At 44.8% G+C, this 17252-nt stretch overlaps 1 protein-coding gene across 5 annotated transcripts in view; it reads right to left on the reverse strand.

Moving 5' to 3' along the window:
- Positions 1 to 17252, reverse strand: part of Stab2 (stabilin 2) — a 166889-nt gene that overhangs the window by 53341 nt on the left and 96296 nt on the right. For all 5 annotated transcript variants that reach the window (XM_015998482.3, XM_076554565.1, XM_076554567.1 and 2 more), the window contains 8 exons: positions 15989 to 16087; positions 15800 to 15907; positions 14256 to 14387; positions 8692 to 8820; positions 7033 to 7089; positions 5207 to 5299; positions 3867 to 4062; positions 520 to 615 (listed from right to left, as the gene is read on the reverse strand). In XM_015998482.3, the coding sequence (XP_015853968.1) occupies positions 520 to 615; positions 3867 to 4062; positions 5207 to 5299; positions 7033 to 7089; positions 8692 to 8820; positions 14256 to 14387; positions 15800 to 15907; positions 15989 to 16087 (910 nt within the window). The remainder of the gene's footprint in view (positions 1 to 519; positions 616 to 3866; positions 4063 to 5206; positions 5300 to 7032; positions 7090 to 8691; positions 8821 to 14255; positions 14388 to 15799; positions 15908 to 15988; positions 16088 to 17252) is intronic.

Genomic DNA, 17252 nt, shown 5'->3' on the forward strand with positions numbered 1-17252 from the left:
TGGTTCTGTCTCTAATAACATTATGAAAGGTGCTGATCTAGGTGCATTCACACGGAGGAAAATGCCCATTGTTTTTGTGGAGTGAGAAAAGAGGTCATAAAATATGGAGTCTGGCTGGGCGGTGGTAGCGCACGCCTTTAATCCTAGCACTCGGGAGGCAGAGGCAGGTGGATCTCTGTGAGTTTGAGGCCAGCCTGGGCTACCAAGTGAGTTCCAGGAAAAGGTGCAAAGCTACACAGAGAAACCCTGTCTTGAAAAACAAAAAAAATATGGAGTCTGATCCCCCACACATAGGGTTCTGTACTAAGTCACACAGAAGATCGCTAATAGGGGGGTTTCCAGCATTGGGCATATGAGTAACTTGGTTTCTTTTTTTGTGCTTTTCCTTATTTCACACTTTTGGTAGCAAAGAATTATATTTACTCTCAGGAAGTACTAAAGGTATCGTTTCTACTCTGGAAAGGAAAAGAACGTGTCTTCTGAGAGGCAGGCTAAGGACAGAGCACCGAGGACACTTACCGCTGTCACAGTTCACTCCTCGCCAGCCGACATCGCAGTCGCAGGAGCCGTCTCCTGAGGGTCCTTGGTTACATCTCCCATGGACACAAGAGCATGCTAAGTAGAAAACATGACCAGACTCTGACTCATGTTCAACATCCCCTTTATCATTTCCTGGGTGTGCTTCTCTGCACCCAGGCTCTGACCAGGGTCTTGTGCAGGCCTGCCATCACAGGACACAGGGATGCAGATTGTCAGGTCAGCTCTATCCTGTTCAAGCCATGGTTCTGGGACTGTGTGGCACTGTGGGAATGTGACTCAGTACCAAACTATCCTCAGCTAAGGTCACTTGAGGATCCGGGATCATGTGGGACCCTAAGAGAGTAGACTTCAAAAGATGCCTATCTGGTTGGACATGGTGGTGCACACCTATAATGCCAGTACTTAGGAGATATCTGTGAGTTCAGGGCTAGCCTGTAGACATAGTGAGATCCAGGCCAGCCAGGGCTAGCAGTGAGACCCTATTTCAAAAAAAAAAAAAAAGTCTCTATTTGATACCAGTTTTGTAAAAACCTGTTTGCTCTGCCTTCTCCAAAGACACAGAGCTGATGGTTTCTTCATTTTATAGCAGGGTCCCAAATCTCTTTAAGAATTTGTTAAAAGCTGAGGAGTCGAGGTGTTTCTTGCCTTGAATTGAGTCATAACTTATGGGGACAGACATATAAAAAATTTACTAAACTTTACATGTAAGATCTAGTGACATTACTGTAAGTCAGATGACATGCACAAAATGTTAAGGGACAATGGATCATCAAGCATGTAGTAAATGCTCAATAAACATGAGAATCCAAAAAAAATCAATGAAAATATGAAAAAGCCATAGTGAAATCTATCATATTGTAAGCCAGTTTAAAAATGCTATTAAAAATGATTGTGGACAATGCTACTTCTAAAAGCCATGGATATTAAACAAAAATTCCAGTGCCAGGTGTGAGCTGTTGGTCGGGGGGGGGGGGGGGGGGTCCAAAGGCTCCCAAAACTATGCAGGTTCTCACCACTCCAGGCAAGACGTGACCATTAGTACAACAACGTCCCCTGTTAAACCAACACATTTCTTACTGGATTTTAGGACTGTTCCACAAGAGAAGCTCAGGCATGGCATTGTAAACCTGGTCAAACTCAAGAGCCAGGGAGGCAATGGACACGGTGCCAAACCATCCTCTAAATATCGATGTGTGTACTTGTGGACTAGCGCTGGGCTCAGCCTTGGTCAGAAAAGCATTTGTTTATTTGTTTATTGACAGTGGGAAGTAGTTAACTGGTTAATGTAGAGGCTCAGAGTTGGTTTAGGTGCTGAGAAGAAGTGGCCGTTGAGTGCTCAGCCTTAACAGCACATTTATACCACACCTTGTGGTGGTCTGAGTAAGAATGGTCCCCACAGACTCATGTATTTGAATGCTTGGTCCCCAGTTGGTGGAACTCTTTGGAGAGGGTTAGGAGGTGTGGCCTTGTTCGAGGTGTGTCACTGGGGATGGGCTTTGGGGTTTCAAGAGCCCACACCATTGCCAGATGTCTCCCTCTTGACCTCATGCTGTGGATCTGATGTGAGCTTTTTAGCTATGCTCCAGCACCATACCTGCCTGCCTGCCTGCCACCACACTCCCTTACACGATAGTCATGGACTCCAACCCTCTGGAACCATGAGCCCCCAAATTAAACACTTTCTTTTATAAGTTGTCTTTGCCATGGTGTTTTGTCACAGCAGTTGAAAAGTAGCTAAGATACCCCTCCAAGGCTCAGGAGACATTGTGGAAGAGGAAGTGGAAAGAACATCATGGGAAGGAGTGCTGTAAAGGCCATCTTCTGGATATGATGTGGTTGTTTGGCACCCATGAACTCAATCTGGCACTATTATAGTTCGTGGTTCAGTCACTGCTCCCTGCCCAAGAGCTGCATGATGCTGGGCTCACAACATTCCACAGACGGAGGAAGAGTTTGTAAGGCCCTGCTCCTCCCAAGGGAGCCACAGGGGGTTAAAGGTTACATTGAGAGGGTAGGGTAGCCTCTGGCAGATTGCCCTTGCTCAAGTAAATAACCATTGACCCATGCTCATGCAGTCAACCCTAACTGAATGCAGTGGCTCATAAAAAATAGATATGAGACTAGGAGGGGGACTGTGAAGAAGAGGGGTTCAGTGGGAGGGGCAGGGGAAGAGCGCGGATAAAGGTGATGAAAGAACATTATAGATATGTGTTTCGAAAATTGTAAAAGAATTGTAAATAAATAAATAATAAGAACTTGGTGAAAGCTATGAGTACCACTCTTCAATCAAAAGCATTCAGCTTTGGGTCTTGGTGGACCCCATGGAGTCACCCACAGATGAATGGAAGCAAGTCTCCCAAATAACACAGAAAGATAAATCAACACTCTAATTTCAATGATATATCACATGGCCATATTCCAGCCACTCAGTTATGCATTAGTTTTGTCTGGTTTAGATAGGCTGGTAAGAAAACAGTGATAGTTGAGTTGATGGTTTTAGGACCAGCTGGGACAAGTGGACTTATCTCCTGGTGTTCCTGGGTACAAGGAAGCCAGGATGTGGACGTTCAAGAGGATATTCCCCAGACTGATAAAACATCAAGGCAGGATGCTTGCTGATGGTGGATCAAGGAGTGACCTTCTCCAAGAGGACGGTTTAAGGGCCACGCTTTGGGGTCAAGAAAGGTATGTATTCAGACCTGAGGCCTGCTTCTCCTCAGCTGATCTTGGGGGCACTCATTCACGGTCCTGGCCTCAAATACCCTTATTTGTAAAATGGGTACGGCACACCAGTGCAGTTCGTTTGGGATTAAATGGGCCGTTAGGACAAATCTGTCTCCCCTGCCCCCTCAACTACTGAGCAAGTCCACAGTGCAAGTTCAATCACGGTGATTAGCACATACAGGCACACTGAGGGATGGAGCTGGGCTGGAAACGTCAGCAAACAAATTGGAGGATGGGTGGGTACATCCAGATCAGTGGCTGGAAATGGTTTGGGACACTGCTCTATACAAATGAAATAGCAGAGGCTACAAACAAACAAACAAACAAACAAACAAACAAACAAACATCAGCGACTCTCTGTAGCCCAAGCTGGTCTCAGACTCGGGGCCGTTTTCCTGCCTTAGCTTCCCGAATGCCGGGAGCACTACACCTGGTTACAGAGAGGCTTACACTTTGCCGTCATAATGCTGGGTGAGTCCTGCTGCCTGGGCAGAGGCTGCGGAGAGAGCACTGAAGCTACTGATCTTTTCTAACATGGCTGCTGGCTAGCTGGGGTCTGGGAGGACTGGGAGGGGCAGGGTCTGCGGAGGAGCGACGCTCACCTTGGTCACAGTGGACACCGTACTTGCCCTCTGCGCAGGTCTCGCAGGCTGTCCCATTGAAGCCCTGTCCACACTGGCACACGCCAGTGCCGTTCACGCCATCCAGACAGAAGCCATTCCCAGAGCACACATCCTGACCTTTCCCGGGGCAGGGTTGGCATTGTGGGCCAAAGAAGCCAGCACAGCATCCTCTCGTCTGAAACGGAAGGACAAGGTGGTGCACGTGTTTATCTTCTGCTTTGGGGACTCCTGGGGTTCTGTGTGAGCCTGCCTGTTTCTTAAGACTCCAGGGTTTGTAAGGGACAGGGGATGGAGCCCTCTGAGGACCGAGTGAGGCTCCGCAATTTCCCAGGCCACTTGCCAGCCCTGCAGGCAGGGAAGAGGGAGAATAAAAAGACAAGAGATGAAGATGAAGAATGCCAACGAGGGGAGGCAGGAAGAACAAGGCAAAGGAAGCCCGGCTGGTGGTGCATGCCTGTAATCCTAGTACTTAGGAGGGTGGCCAGGGCGGAGCCAGTTTGGGCCGGATTAACAAACTTATTGTTGCGGCAGGGCCTCCTTTAGCTGGTGCTGGCCTTGAACATCTATTTCATCTTCTTCTGCTTCCTGAGCCTGGGATACAGGCTGGTGCTCCTCACCGGCTCCAAGCAACGAAGAATAACAGGTGATACCGGAGGAGAGGTGGGACCCAAGAAGCCTTCAGCACCTCCAAACCAGGGACCCTTCTCCTGGATGGTGCTTCATCTACGGAAGGAGCAGATGCTCTGGCATGCTCTGAGAGCCTACTGTGGTTCCGGGAAGCCCCACAGGCGGTCTGTTTGGCTTCAGTGACTTTATTCTTAAGTACACTAAGACATAAAACTCTCTCCAGCTTCACGCTCTGCAATGTAAACCCCGAGAAGAGGCCTCATCCTCCAGGGAAGAACAGGACAGTAAGTTGTAAGTGACATTCAGAGAGTCTGGGTTTTGGGGTTCCATTTTCTGAAGGGCCAAGTACCCCTTGCCTTCCCTTGCTGGCTACGTCCTTTGTCTCTTGGTTTCATTTAAGTAACTAATTAATGTGATTAAGTTTCATCGCGCATGCATGTGTTGTGAGAATGGGGCATCCCCTTCACCTTCCACACCCCCGGTTTCTTCCTTACTCAGGTGAGTGCTTTGGCTTTTACCCATTTTCTGATTTACAGGCTTTCCCCCATTTTCTTGTGACCAGTGCTACTGTGGGTGACAACGATGAGCTGAGCAGCAGATGGCAGGAAGAATGCCTGCCAGCATTCTGAGAAATGCAGTGTAGGGAAGACTGTTCCGTCGCTGAGTGCCGGGGAAGGCCAGCGCATACTCACGATGATGGTCCTCCTACACTTTGGCTGGCACCCGATGAACACGGATCGCTTCCCCATGAAGTAAATGGTATAGATGCATTTCCTTGTTTCACCCTGTGAAATCATGAGGATTCTGTCATCCCTGTAGTTAGGAAGAAAGCTTCCCCGTTTCTATAACATATTCTGGAAAGGGTGGTCGTGGCTTCTTGGTGTGACTTCAGAAGCAGGAACACAACCTCACAGTGCTGGCTGCCTCAGGGCAGCTGGCAAAACCCAAAGTTATACTGTAAAGCAGTGCTCTCTAAGAAGATCATTTCTCTAGAAGATCAAATCAATTGTAGAGGAATTAAAAAAAAGCCAGATAAAAATATTCTTCTGGTCCTTAAATATTCTTCCAGTCATTAAACTTAAGCTTTAATTTGTTTATTGATTCATAGTCTGCCAAATCCAAGAAAGAATTGTTTGCTCATAAAGATTTATAACATCTACTACCAAATTAAAACCCAAACGAGAGACTCGGCATTCATTGTTTACCATGAATTATTATTATTACGCTATGGGGCCACAGGGTGTTTATTCTCTTTAACAGTCGTTAGGTATAAGAAACAGATTGGTAATTAATTTAGAGATATGTCTACCTTTGTAATGCTTACATCTGTTTCTTTGAGAAGGTCAGTTGTGACTTCAGTTATAAAAGGGAACCAGGTAGGAGGAGCTGGCTATGGGACGTGGAGACTGTCTTCTCCCATAGAATAGCTTGCTGCGATCCTTAACTGGTTAGTATAAAAGATGTGAACGTGGAAAAAGACTTCCTTGGATTGCATGGTGGTTTACGGGCCCATCTCTGTTTTAATTATGAATTAAATTCCCCTTAGTCCCCCAAATTCCCGCATTTAAGGCTGTGGAGATGCATGGGGAGAAGGGCCATCAGGAGTGTTCTCTGGACACGGCACAGCCATTGCCAGCGTGGACTCACAGCAGTGGTGGCTGTTTGCACTGGGCTTGCACAAGTCAGGGCCTGTCAGTCAAGGATGGGGAGGAGCCCCTGGGGCCCTACCCCTCCCAAGGAAACCACTCATTATTGATGGACAGGGTGCAGGGGAGTCACTGTCTCCTGTTGTGTCTCCCTTGCTGGGGCCACATTGCCACCAGTCTCTGTGGACGGTCCCACACCCATGGTGACATTAACAGCCTGGTTAAACTCAGCGAGACACAAGACAAAGACCCCGGTGTGGGAAAGGGCCTTGCTCGTGTGGGTTGACAGGTAAGAGAGGGCGCGGTGAGTTTAATCAGAATGTATTTTATATGTATTCATGGAACTGCCAAAGAATAAATTTCACTAATAAAAAAAAATCAAGTGAAATTTAAAAAAATAAAAAGGAAGGGAGCAGACCACAAGCACCCCACCCCGCTCTGGACTGTGGATGCCGTGTGCCCAGCTGCCTCATGCTCCTGCGGCTGTGAGTTCCCTACTGTAACTCAGGGACGATACCCTCAAACTGGAAGCCAAAATAAGCCCTTTCCTTAAAAAAGTGCACTGCACATAAAAAGCTAGAATTAAACCAAGGAGGGAAGGGGGACAGAAGAAAATATATGCTTTCCAATTTGGAGACTCTCTTCTCTGGAGGCTATTTATTTATTTATTTATTTGTTTTTTTTTTTTTACAAAATAAGATAAAAGTACTTATGGATGGTTTGGAGTCTCTCTTCTCTGGAGGCTATTTATTTATTTATTTATTTACAAAATAAGATAAAAGTACTTACAGATGGTTTGGAGTCTCTCTTCTCTGGAGGCTGTTTGTTTGTTTGTCTATTATTTATTTACAAAATAAGATAAAAGTACTTACGGATGGTTTTGTCCCAAATGGGCAGATTGGTTGCTGGAAACATGTCCCACAACTTCCCTTGGTAAAAAGTGTAGCGATAAAGAGGTCAGGTCAAGGTTATTAATTTCAGTGCAAAATGAGGCTGCAAATAGGAGCTAGGAGCTGCAGGTTTTGGAGCACAGAGCTGAGCATCAGCGGAGAGCATCTGCTCAACCTCCTTGATGTTCTAAGAGACAAGCTCTATTCCAGGTCTTGCCTGTTTGAACACTGCTTTCGTCTACAATAGTCTAAGGATGCAATAACCCTTTTTTTAATTAGGAGATTTGCTATTCATTTTATATATCAACCACAGATTCCCCTGTCTTTCTTCCCACCCCCCAGCCTTTCACCACAAAAAGCATGGGAGACATCACCGATCTAAATCAGCATTCTTTAGCACCAATTTATTGATGCACCGGAGCCCTAGTTTACTGAACTGGGTCAGATAAAGAGACTGTGTATCTGTTACACACAGTGCCTGTCTTGACAAAAATATGGTGCGGCTAAGGGCTGTAGTGGAACCCTCCACTGAAATAACACATACAAAGAACAAAAGACAGATTGGCAGGCACTTTTGAGTGTTACCGGTGTCAGCTATTGGTACCTACTCGACAGTGAGTGTCACTGCTGTGAATTCTGTTTCTAGGGCCAGACTGCCCAGATCTGAATCCCTTCTCTGTCACTCACTACCGTGTGAATGAATATACCTCTCTGTGGCTCATTTTCCCCTCTGTAAACTGGAGACAAAGTCCTTACTGTGCAGGGTGCTGTGAGGATTACATGGGTTAATACGTGTACAATGTGTAGAGTGATGCCTAATAAACATCAGCAGTTGTCACGGTCACTAAAAGACACGACGCTGTCTCGCAGCCCGCAGGGACAGGCTTGCACGATTGCGTTTGTAGCACACTGAATTCACCATTTCCACACTCTTCTTCTGGTTGACCAGCCTTAGTCAACACCTGTCAGAGCTGACCCGTGGACCTCTCCCTAGCACAGTTTCACTCTGCAGGGGACCCAGGGCTTTAGAATCCTGCTCAGCATAGTCGTCTATGATTCCCCAAGGCATGCTAGGTACCACCCATCCCAGCGATGACAAGCCTAGGAAGCTCTGGGTGTGTCTTGCACATCCTTGTCCTCTATAGCCATGTACTCTTTCTGGCACATTAAAGATGCTCACTAAACAGTTTCCCTTTTCAGTACTCAGTATCGAACCCAGGGCCTCATGCATACCGGGCAAGTGCTCTACTTTTGAGCTGCAATGCCAATCATAATGAATGAGGAGGTTTTGAACTAAACTGAGATCACCTAATAGAAAATTCTTAAGTTTAAAATTATTATTTTTTAAACATTTTTATTACATTTTGGGTGTGTGTGCAAGTGCATGTGTGTGTGCAAGTGCATGTGTGTGTGTGTGTGTGTGTGTGTGTGTGTGTGTGTGTGTGTGTGTCTGTACATGTGTGGAGGATGACCTGCAGAATTCACTTCTCTCCTTTCAGCATATAGGCCTTGGGGATTGAGCTCAGATTGTTGGACTTGGTGGCAAGTGGCTTTACCCACTGAGACATCTTCCTGGCCCCCTGTTTAAAAAAAAAAAGCCATAACCCACTACTTTCACTACTGGCCCTTGTTGTAACTTACTTTCACAATAATGGTGTCATTACTGTCACATCTATTCTTCTGAATTTCCAGAACTTTCCCCAGACCATGGATCACTCCTTTGTCAGTGGCCACATTGGTGTAGTTTATTGGAACTTCATTTACATACAGCTGTGAACAAGAGGATCAGATATGGTCTTATTAAGGTGGTATTAAGGGAGATGCAGAAGACAGGAAGTGGAGGCCCTCAATATGACAACGGTCTAGGAGATATTCCAGTTGGGCTGGAAAGTACCACAATGTAGTTGAAAGAGTCCTTGAAAGAGGGGAGTCCATAGTTCTGCAACTGGTACCATGAAGCTGTGTGATATTGGGTCAACTGCTTTCCCGAACCTCAACACTTCTCTTTGTAAAAGGAAAACGTTGCTCCAAATCATCTCTAGGGTATTCTCCATCTCTCAAATTTATGTTTGCTTAAAAATTACTGCCTTAAGATCCTTAGGCTTGTGCCCACTGGCAGGCTGGCTTTATGGACATGCTCATCAGTGCTGTGATCTGGCGGTCCACAAGGTATGGGTGTCTCCCCTAACTAAGACACAGAGAACGCAATGCATCTTTCAGTGTATCTCCATCTTGTGGCCAGTTTCCCAGCAACACTTAGAAAGGTGAAATTACACTGAGGATGGGACAGGGAAAGAGCTTATTCCGCAGGGCATATGATGTGCTAGTCTTCAATAAGGCCTTGACATTCATAGAACACTATCAAATGGTATCCTAACACTTCTCACTGTTGAAATTGCTACTGAATACAATAGTCTCTTATGACTGTCTGGCAGCAAAGGGGTCTTCTGTTTAGACGTTGGGGTAAGTGAGGACTGAGCTCCACACTGCTGTTTCAAGGTCAGTGAATAGTGAGAAAATCACGAGGAAAACTCATTCAGTCTCAAATAGTGATTGTAGCACAAATTTCCAGAATTCCAAGATGTTGAGTTATTTTTGAATACCCAGAGAGCAGAACATTTGGTGTATTCCTACTTAATTTGGTATTTAAAAAGTCTGAATCATTTCCATCATGAGATCTATCCAGAGAATTATAGGTTGCATTGAAAATTTTACATAAACACACCTACTCAATTAGAAAGCACTTTCCCTGTACTTCCACTGAACAGAGAAAGTAAAAGCAATGCTTCTGTTGTGTTGATGTTTGCTCTAACTCAGGAAATTTCTGGGCTAACAGAAAATGAACATCACAACATTGAAAATAACTCAGTTAACAGCATTTGAATATTCATCTCTACCTGTGAAATAGAGAGGACAGATTAAAAATAACAACGAAAAGGAAAGCTTTCTATCAATGAGATAATTGCTATTTCTGGAAAAAAATAACATTGTTTTAAAGGAAAATGTGTTTGCTAGACTCTGAGCACCAATATGGAGAAAAATGTTTGGAATTAGATTATTTTACAAGTAATGAAGAAAGTAAAAGAGCCCTTAAAAAAAATCTCTAGTTTGATTTTTGAAAATTATATTTTTGGTTTTTTTGAGACAAGATTTCTCTGAATAACAGCCCTGGCTATCCTAGATCTCACTCTGTAGCCCAGGCTAGCCTCAAACTCACAGAGATCCATCTGCCTCTACCTCCCAAGTGCTGGGATTGAAGGCATGTGCCACCATACCTGGCTCTAGCTATATTTTTCTTCCTTTTTTTTTTTTTTTTTTTTTTTTTTTAAGAGTTAGAGATTGATCTTTATTCAAAAATCTGATCTACCAATTTAGCATTTTCCACTGACTGGGGGAGCAGAGACCTTCACAGGCTTCACAGGCTTTTGTTCAGGTGCTGCTTTGGTAGGGGCCTTGGCAGCAGCCACTGCTGTCTTCCTGGATGCCTGCTTAGCCTTTTTTTGCTTCCTTGGCAGCCCCGATAGCCCACTCTTGCTGAGCTTTCCTAACTTCTGGTTTCCGATTCCTCTTGGCCATTGTACCGGCAGGAGACGCACCAGTGGTAGCTCGCTGGAACTTGAGCGCGCTGAGGGTTCTTCTCTTTGGAATGTCTTCCGACTGTCCTTTCTGTGTTTTCTTCTGTAGAGGACAGTCCAGTTTGTCTGTCGAGGATTCCTTTTGGAAAGGAATGCGGACTTGCATTTTGCATTAAGAAACTGGAAAACCACCGAGCAGTGGTGGTGCACACGCCTTTAATCCCAGCACTCGGGAGGCAGAGCCAGGCGGATCTCTGTAAATTTGAGGCCAGCCTGGTCTGCGGAGTGAGATCCAGGACAGGCACCAAAACTACACAGAGAAACCATGTCTTGAAAAAAACCAACCAACCAACCAACCAACCAACAAAAAAACCCCAAAAAAAAGAAACTGGAAAACCTTCCCGTCGGTCCTGTCACGGCACCGCCCGTGTCCGGGGTAGATATTGTACTCATTGAAACTGCACAGCTCAACCTTCATGGTGAAAGCTGGACTTTTTTTACATAAATGTTTTTCAAGTTTACATAAAAATTTATTTATTTCAATGATGGCATCAGAGAAGAAATTTTTAAAGATTTTACTTTTTTAAAGGATTAAGTAATATTATTGCTTCTAAGATTGCACAATTAAATGCTCATTCCAATACAGTGTGCTTGCCCTCCATCTCTCTAGGGCAAGTTCTTGCTATGTAGCTCAGTGTCTTACTCTTCTGCTGTGAAGAGTATATAAATGCCATAAAATGAAGCATTTAATGGAGGGCTTGCTTAAGTTTTGGAGAGTTAGTCCATGATCATCATGGAGGAAAGCACAGAGGCATGGTGCTGGAGCAGTAACTGAGAGCTTTACATCCTGACCCATGGGCAGCAGGGGGAGGGGGGAGAGACAGACAGACAGACAGACAGAGAGACAGACAGATAGAAACACCAAGAGACAGAGAGAGAGAGAGAGACAGAGACAGGCAGACAGAGAGACACAGGACACAGAGAGGGACAGAGACACAATGAAAGACAGAGAGGGAGCAGAGAGAAAGACAGAGAAACAGAGACACAGAGAGACACAGAGAGAGACATAGAGACAGACAGAAGGACAGAGAGAGACACAAAGAGAGACAGAGACACAGAGAGTCAAAGGGACAGAGACAGAGAGGGACAGAGGGACAGGGAGGGAGGGAGGGGGAGAGAGAGAGAGAGAGAGAGAGAGAGAGAGAGAGAGAGAGAGAGAGACTGACTGACTGACTGGGTCTGGCCTGAGCTTTTGAAACTTGAAAGCTCACTGCCACACCTATTCTAAGAAGGCCACACCCAATCCTTCCCAAACAGTTCCATTAACTGGGGACCAAGCGTCCAAACATATGAGCCTTTGGGGGCCATTCTCATGCAGGCCATGACACTCAGGTTATCCTAGGATGGCCTCAAACTTGTGATTCCTCTTTCTCAGCCTCTGTGCTGGCTAGTTTTTTATATCAACTCGACATAAGGTAGTATCATTTGGAAGATGGAATCTTAATCAAGAAAATGCCTTTATAGGATTGGCCCACAGGCAAGTATGTAGGGTATTTTCTTGATGATTGATGTGAGAGGACCCAGCCCATTCTGGGCAGGTGGTCCTTGGGTATGTAAGAAAACAAACTGAGCAGGGCAGAAACAAGCCAATAAACAGCACTTCTCTGTGGCCTCTGCTTCAGATCCTGCCTTGCCCTCCTTCAATGTTGTACTGTGAAAATACAGTGAAATAAAACCTTTTTCCAAGTTGCTTTTGGTCATGGTGTTTTATCACAGCAACAGAACACCTCACAAAGAGAGTCTCGGTAACCCTAGGATTACTTACAGGCATGTGCCAAACCCGGTTCTTAGTGACTTTTTTCCCCCCTGAGAAAGGGTTTCTCTGTGTAGCGCCGGCTGTCTTGCAACTCACTGTGTAGGTCAGGCAATTAATTTTTCTTCTGATAATTTATTTTAGAATTATAGTTTCTTGTTAAATTTTCACACAGTTTTAAAATATGGCATTTGAACTACATGAGTAGAATTTTATATTACAACTATAGTAACTAGCTTCATGAAATCTTTTTTTATGAATGATAACCCTTTAGCATTCATAAAAAATTGTGTGATGAAATCCCTGGAATGCCAGTGTGGTGGCTGATTGCACAGCACATCACAATCCTCGTGATTGCACAATATTAATGTTAATTTGTTTGATTGCAAGAGTTTATACATATCACTAGACTCCTGATTTCCTGAAGCCAATGCCACATCCTGCAAGTTATTTTGAGAAACAAAGCTCCTTTCCATCTTGGAAACTGAAGACTGACTATTGGTTGGGTTTGTGATACCAGCTGAAGAGTGCCTGCCTGTTCCTGCTGGGACTCCAGTACCACAGTTGGTAGGGCTACTGTGGTGATATATTGTGTCCCCCAATATATAGTGTACCCTAATAAACCTTATCTGGGGCCAGAGAACAGAACAGCCACTAGATTAGACATAGAGGCCAGACAGTGGTGGCACACACTCTTAATCCTAGCATTCTGAGGCAGAGACCCATCCGGATTTCTGTGAGTTCAAGGCCACACTGGAAACAGAGCCAGGCATGGTGGCACACACCTTTAATTCCAGGACTTGAGAGCTCATGTCTTGCTTGGTAAAGACACACGCCTTTAATCCCAGGAAGTGATGGCAGGAAGCAGAAAGGTATATAAGGCATGAGAACCAGGAACTACAGGTTTTTAGGCTTTTAAGATTTTAAGCTTTTAGCAGCAGTTCAGTTGAGATCAATTCAGATGAAGACTCAGAGGCTTCCAGTTTGAGGAAACAGGATCAGCTGAGGAACTGGCGAGGTGAGGTTGGCTGTGGCTTGTTCTGCTTCTCTGATCTTTCAGCATTCACCCCAGTACCTGGCTCCGGGTTTTTATTAGTAAGACCATTTACCAATTCGTGTTACAGGCTACACTGATTATCTCAAGGCTGATCACAGGACAGGAGAGTAGGAGATTGACTATGTAGTTTATTCCCTGCTTTTTGATTCAACGGTATAGGGGGCCCCAAAACAGCTTGACCACACAGCCGCCATGACAGGCTTAGAGTCCCAGACACAGCTTCTGTGACAAGGCTTACTGGCAGGCAACACCCAGATTTAGGAAAAGCCATAAGCTGACCCTGCCCAGGGATCCACCCAGTGTTGGGGAAGTACCTAACATCTCAAACATTCCAAACATTAGATAAGGTTAGATAAGATGGCCAGACGTCCCTGAGTCTACCACATACCTATTTGTTTTACAGATACCTCTAGACAAATGTCAGCCTATCAGGGTCCTGAACCCTGGAAATCTCCTCACCCCAACCTCTGCTACGATAAAACCTCTACCCTGCCTGAGCTCAGGGCTCTCTGCTCTCACTGCTGCATCGGACAGACAGAGGGACCAAGCTCTGGAGTTTGAAAATAAATGCTCTTTGCTTTCACATATGGGATTCTGTCTCTGTGGTGGTCTTTTGGGGGTCCCCACCATCTGGGCATAACAAACAGAAACTTTTTCTTGTTGATAAGGCTTAGGACTAGAGGTATTCTTCCAGCATGGAAGAGATGAAGGTCGATAGCAGCAGAGACACGTGCTCTTGAGTTTTGTTAGAAAGATGTACCTGGTCATTGCGGAGAAAGAAGCTGAGGAGGTAGGAGAACCCCAGCATGGTCTCTCGGTGCATGCCATTGTGCAAGTCATTCTTCAGGAGCTTCTCGAACAGGACCACGTGGTACTGAAGTATGTCTTCCTTCTGTGTCACATACAGAAAGAGAAGTCAGCCAGTTGGCTACATTCTGCTCTACGGTGCCAGAACTATGGGACAGCAAATAGAAGTAGTGCCTTGTCTGTGTGCAAGACCTCAGGGCACAGAAGTGTTAGATAATAAGGTGAGTTGTGAATTTCCAGGTAGGATGGCCAAGGACATCTAGACAGGCATGATGAAAGCAGTGAGTAGATTTGAAAATGATTTCTTTGCTATTACACGGATTTCAGCTTCAAAAATTCAACATAAACTGAGCTTTAGCAATAAAAGTCATAAAAATTACATATTTCTATATAAAATAGAAAATACTAGTGACAAGAATATGAGAATTATTTTAAGTATTTTAGTACCATTAAAACAAAATACCCCAAGTAGAAATATGCTTTCTATCCAAAATAACTGCACTCATTTATATTAATGCAAAGACTTTTGAAATAAAAAAAAAGTTGTGCTGGGAGGTGGTGGAAAAAACCTTTAATCCTAGCACTTGGAAGGTAGAGGCAGGCAGATCTCTGTGAGTTGAGTCCAGCCTGGTCTACAGAGCAAGTTCCAGGACAGCTAGAGCTATTACACAGAGAGAGCCTGTCTTGAAAAAACAAAAACAAACCAATAAATAAACATAATAAATAAAAAATAAAAAAGAATTGCAGTGAGCAAAGGGGTATTTTTTTTTCTGACATTAAAAAGTGTCACCATGGAGAAAATCTACAAACAAATGCTCAAGTGATTTCTAACTACATAAATGGTGTGGGCTGTAATTATAGATGTTTCTTTGATATGCAAATTAATATTTTCAACTGATTTTATTTTATAGCCCTAATGAGATGTTAAGGCCAATTTTTTTCACATAAAAAGAGAACACATACTTTTACAGACACGAGGCACATATTTTCAGCTTAATTTTTTTTTTTGCTGTTAAATATTTTATTCTCTCTCTTTGTGTTTATGGCTGCTGTGACATGGGGACATTTGTGTGTAGGGTCTCTGCTTGGGTCTCTATTAAGTATACAGATCTGAATGAACAGATTTTGACAAAAACAGGAAATGGCTTATGGATTGAAAATATTGATGGGGCTGGAGAGTAGTTAAATGTGGGTACTTTTCTCAAGGAGGACCCTTGATCAGTTCCCAATATCCATATTAGGCAGCTCACAGCCACTTGTAACTCCAGTTCCAGGAGAGCAATAACACCTCTGGATATAACTGCATTGGCCTCTGTATGCATCTGTTCTCATGTATACATGTACACACACACACACACACACACACACACACACACACACGCATGCACGCACATGCACTCACCCACAATCTCACACCCATGCTCAGCTCACACAACCCATTAAAAAATAAAAACAAATCTTAAAGAGAAAACGTTGATTACTACTGCTGACACTTACTAGAGACGTGGATTTCTTCTCCCTGATAAAATTCTCGATGGCTTCATTGTTTGGAGCAAACACAGTGTAAGCATCTGCAGCCTCGATTGCATCTGCCAGATTGTATTGCTGCAAGACAGGACAACCAGTGAGGGATTCCAGTCCCCAGGCAGCTGGACAAGACGGTTATGCAGAGAACACGGTACTTGCAATGATATAGCCTCGGAAGATGGAATAGTCAGGCATCTGGTCCAGACGGGTGAGCAGGTTTGGTAAAGAGCCAGTTAGACTTCTTTGGGGGATCAGCACCTGGGAAAAGAAGCCCCAAAATTTCATTCAGCAAATTTTGGTACCATTTGCTGTTCACTAATAACTATGGAAGTCCTGTTGGCTTCTTTGGGCAGTTAACAGAATCGACTAAAAAACATTTTGATAATTTACAGAATAAGTTATCCCAGGATGCAAAGTGACTGCGCTGGAAGAAACTTGGAAATGTTAGCTCAATTTTAAGTCTCCTCCCTCAATTTACTCTCCATTTGGAGAAAACTTCCTCTTGTACAGAAGACTCTTTCATAGATCTTGCTAAGGAACGCCTTGTAACTTTCATTAACTAATCCTATTATTTCTTCACTTCTTATCCTGGAAACCTTAAGTCTACCATAAGCCAGTGACCTGAATTTGCCTTATGAAAAATGTTTTGCTTGATAAAAATAAAAAGAGAGGACAATTTTACATAAATAACTAGATTTCTGGCTGTGTGAGCATGTGATCTAGGTTTGACACCCAGGGCCTTGTGCAGACAGGGCAAATAATCGCTTGGGTGGGGGTCTCTCACTGAGAACCCCCCCCCGAGCTGTTTGATGCCCTCCTTTTTTTTTTTTCTATTTCCCATTTTTGAAAATGATCTTCCATGTAGTGCAGGCTGGCTTCAAACTTCCCGCGGTCCTCCGGATTCAGCTCCCTGAATGATGGGTTTACAGGCGAGTGTCGCCACCCCCAGTGTGACTTCTTTCAGTCTCCCTTGCCATAATCGACGTTCGGTTGTGAGGAGGGTGGGTACACGCTGCTTCTCCTCCACATCTCCCAGCCAGGCCCTAACTGGTGCACACGGCTCTACAGTTTACAAGGCCGTCCTCTAGCTGGTGCACACGGCTCTACAGTTTACAAGGCCGTCCCCTAGCTGGTGCACAGGGGCTCTACAGTTTACAAGGCCGTCCCCTAGCTGGTGCACACGGCTCTACAGTTTACAAGGCCGTCCCCTAGCTGGTGCCCACGGGCTCTACAGTTTACAAGGCCGTCCTCTAGCTGGTGCCCACGGGCTCTACATGTAGTTTACAAGCCCGTCCTCTAGCTGGTGCACGTGGGCTCTACAGTTTACAAGCCCGTCCCCTAGCTGGTGCACACGGCTCTACAGTTTACAAGGCCGTCCTCTAGCAGGTGCACACGGCTCTACAGTTTACAAGGCCGTCCTCTA

This window comes from Peromyscus maniculatus, chromosome 18, assembly GCF_049852395.1.
Source record: "Peromyscus maniculatus bairdii isolate BWxNUB_F1_BW_parent chromosome 18, HU_Pman_BW_mat_3.1, whole genome shotgun sequence".
Lineage (NCBI taxonomy): Eukaryota > Metazoa > Chordata > Mammalia > Rodentia > Cricetidae > Peromyscus > Peromyscus maniculatus.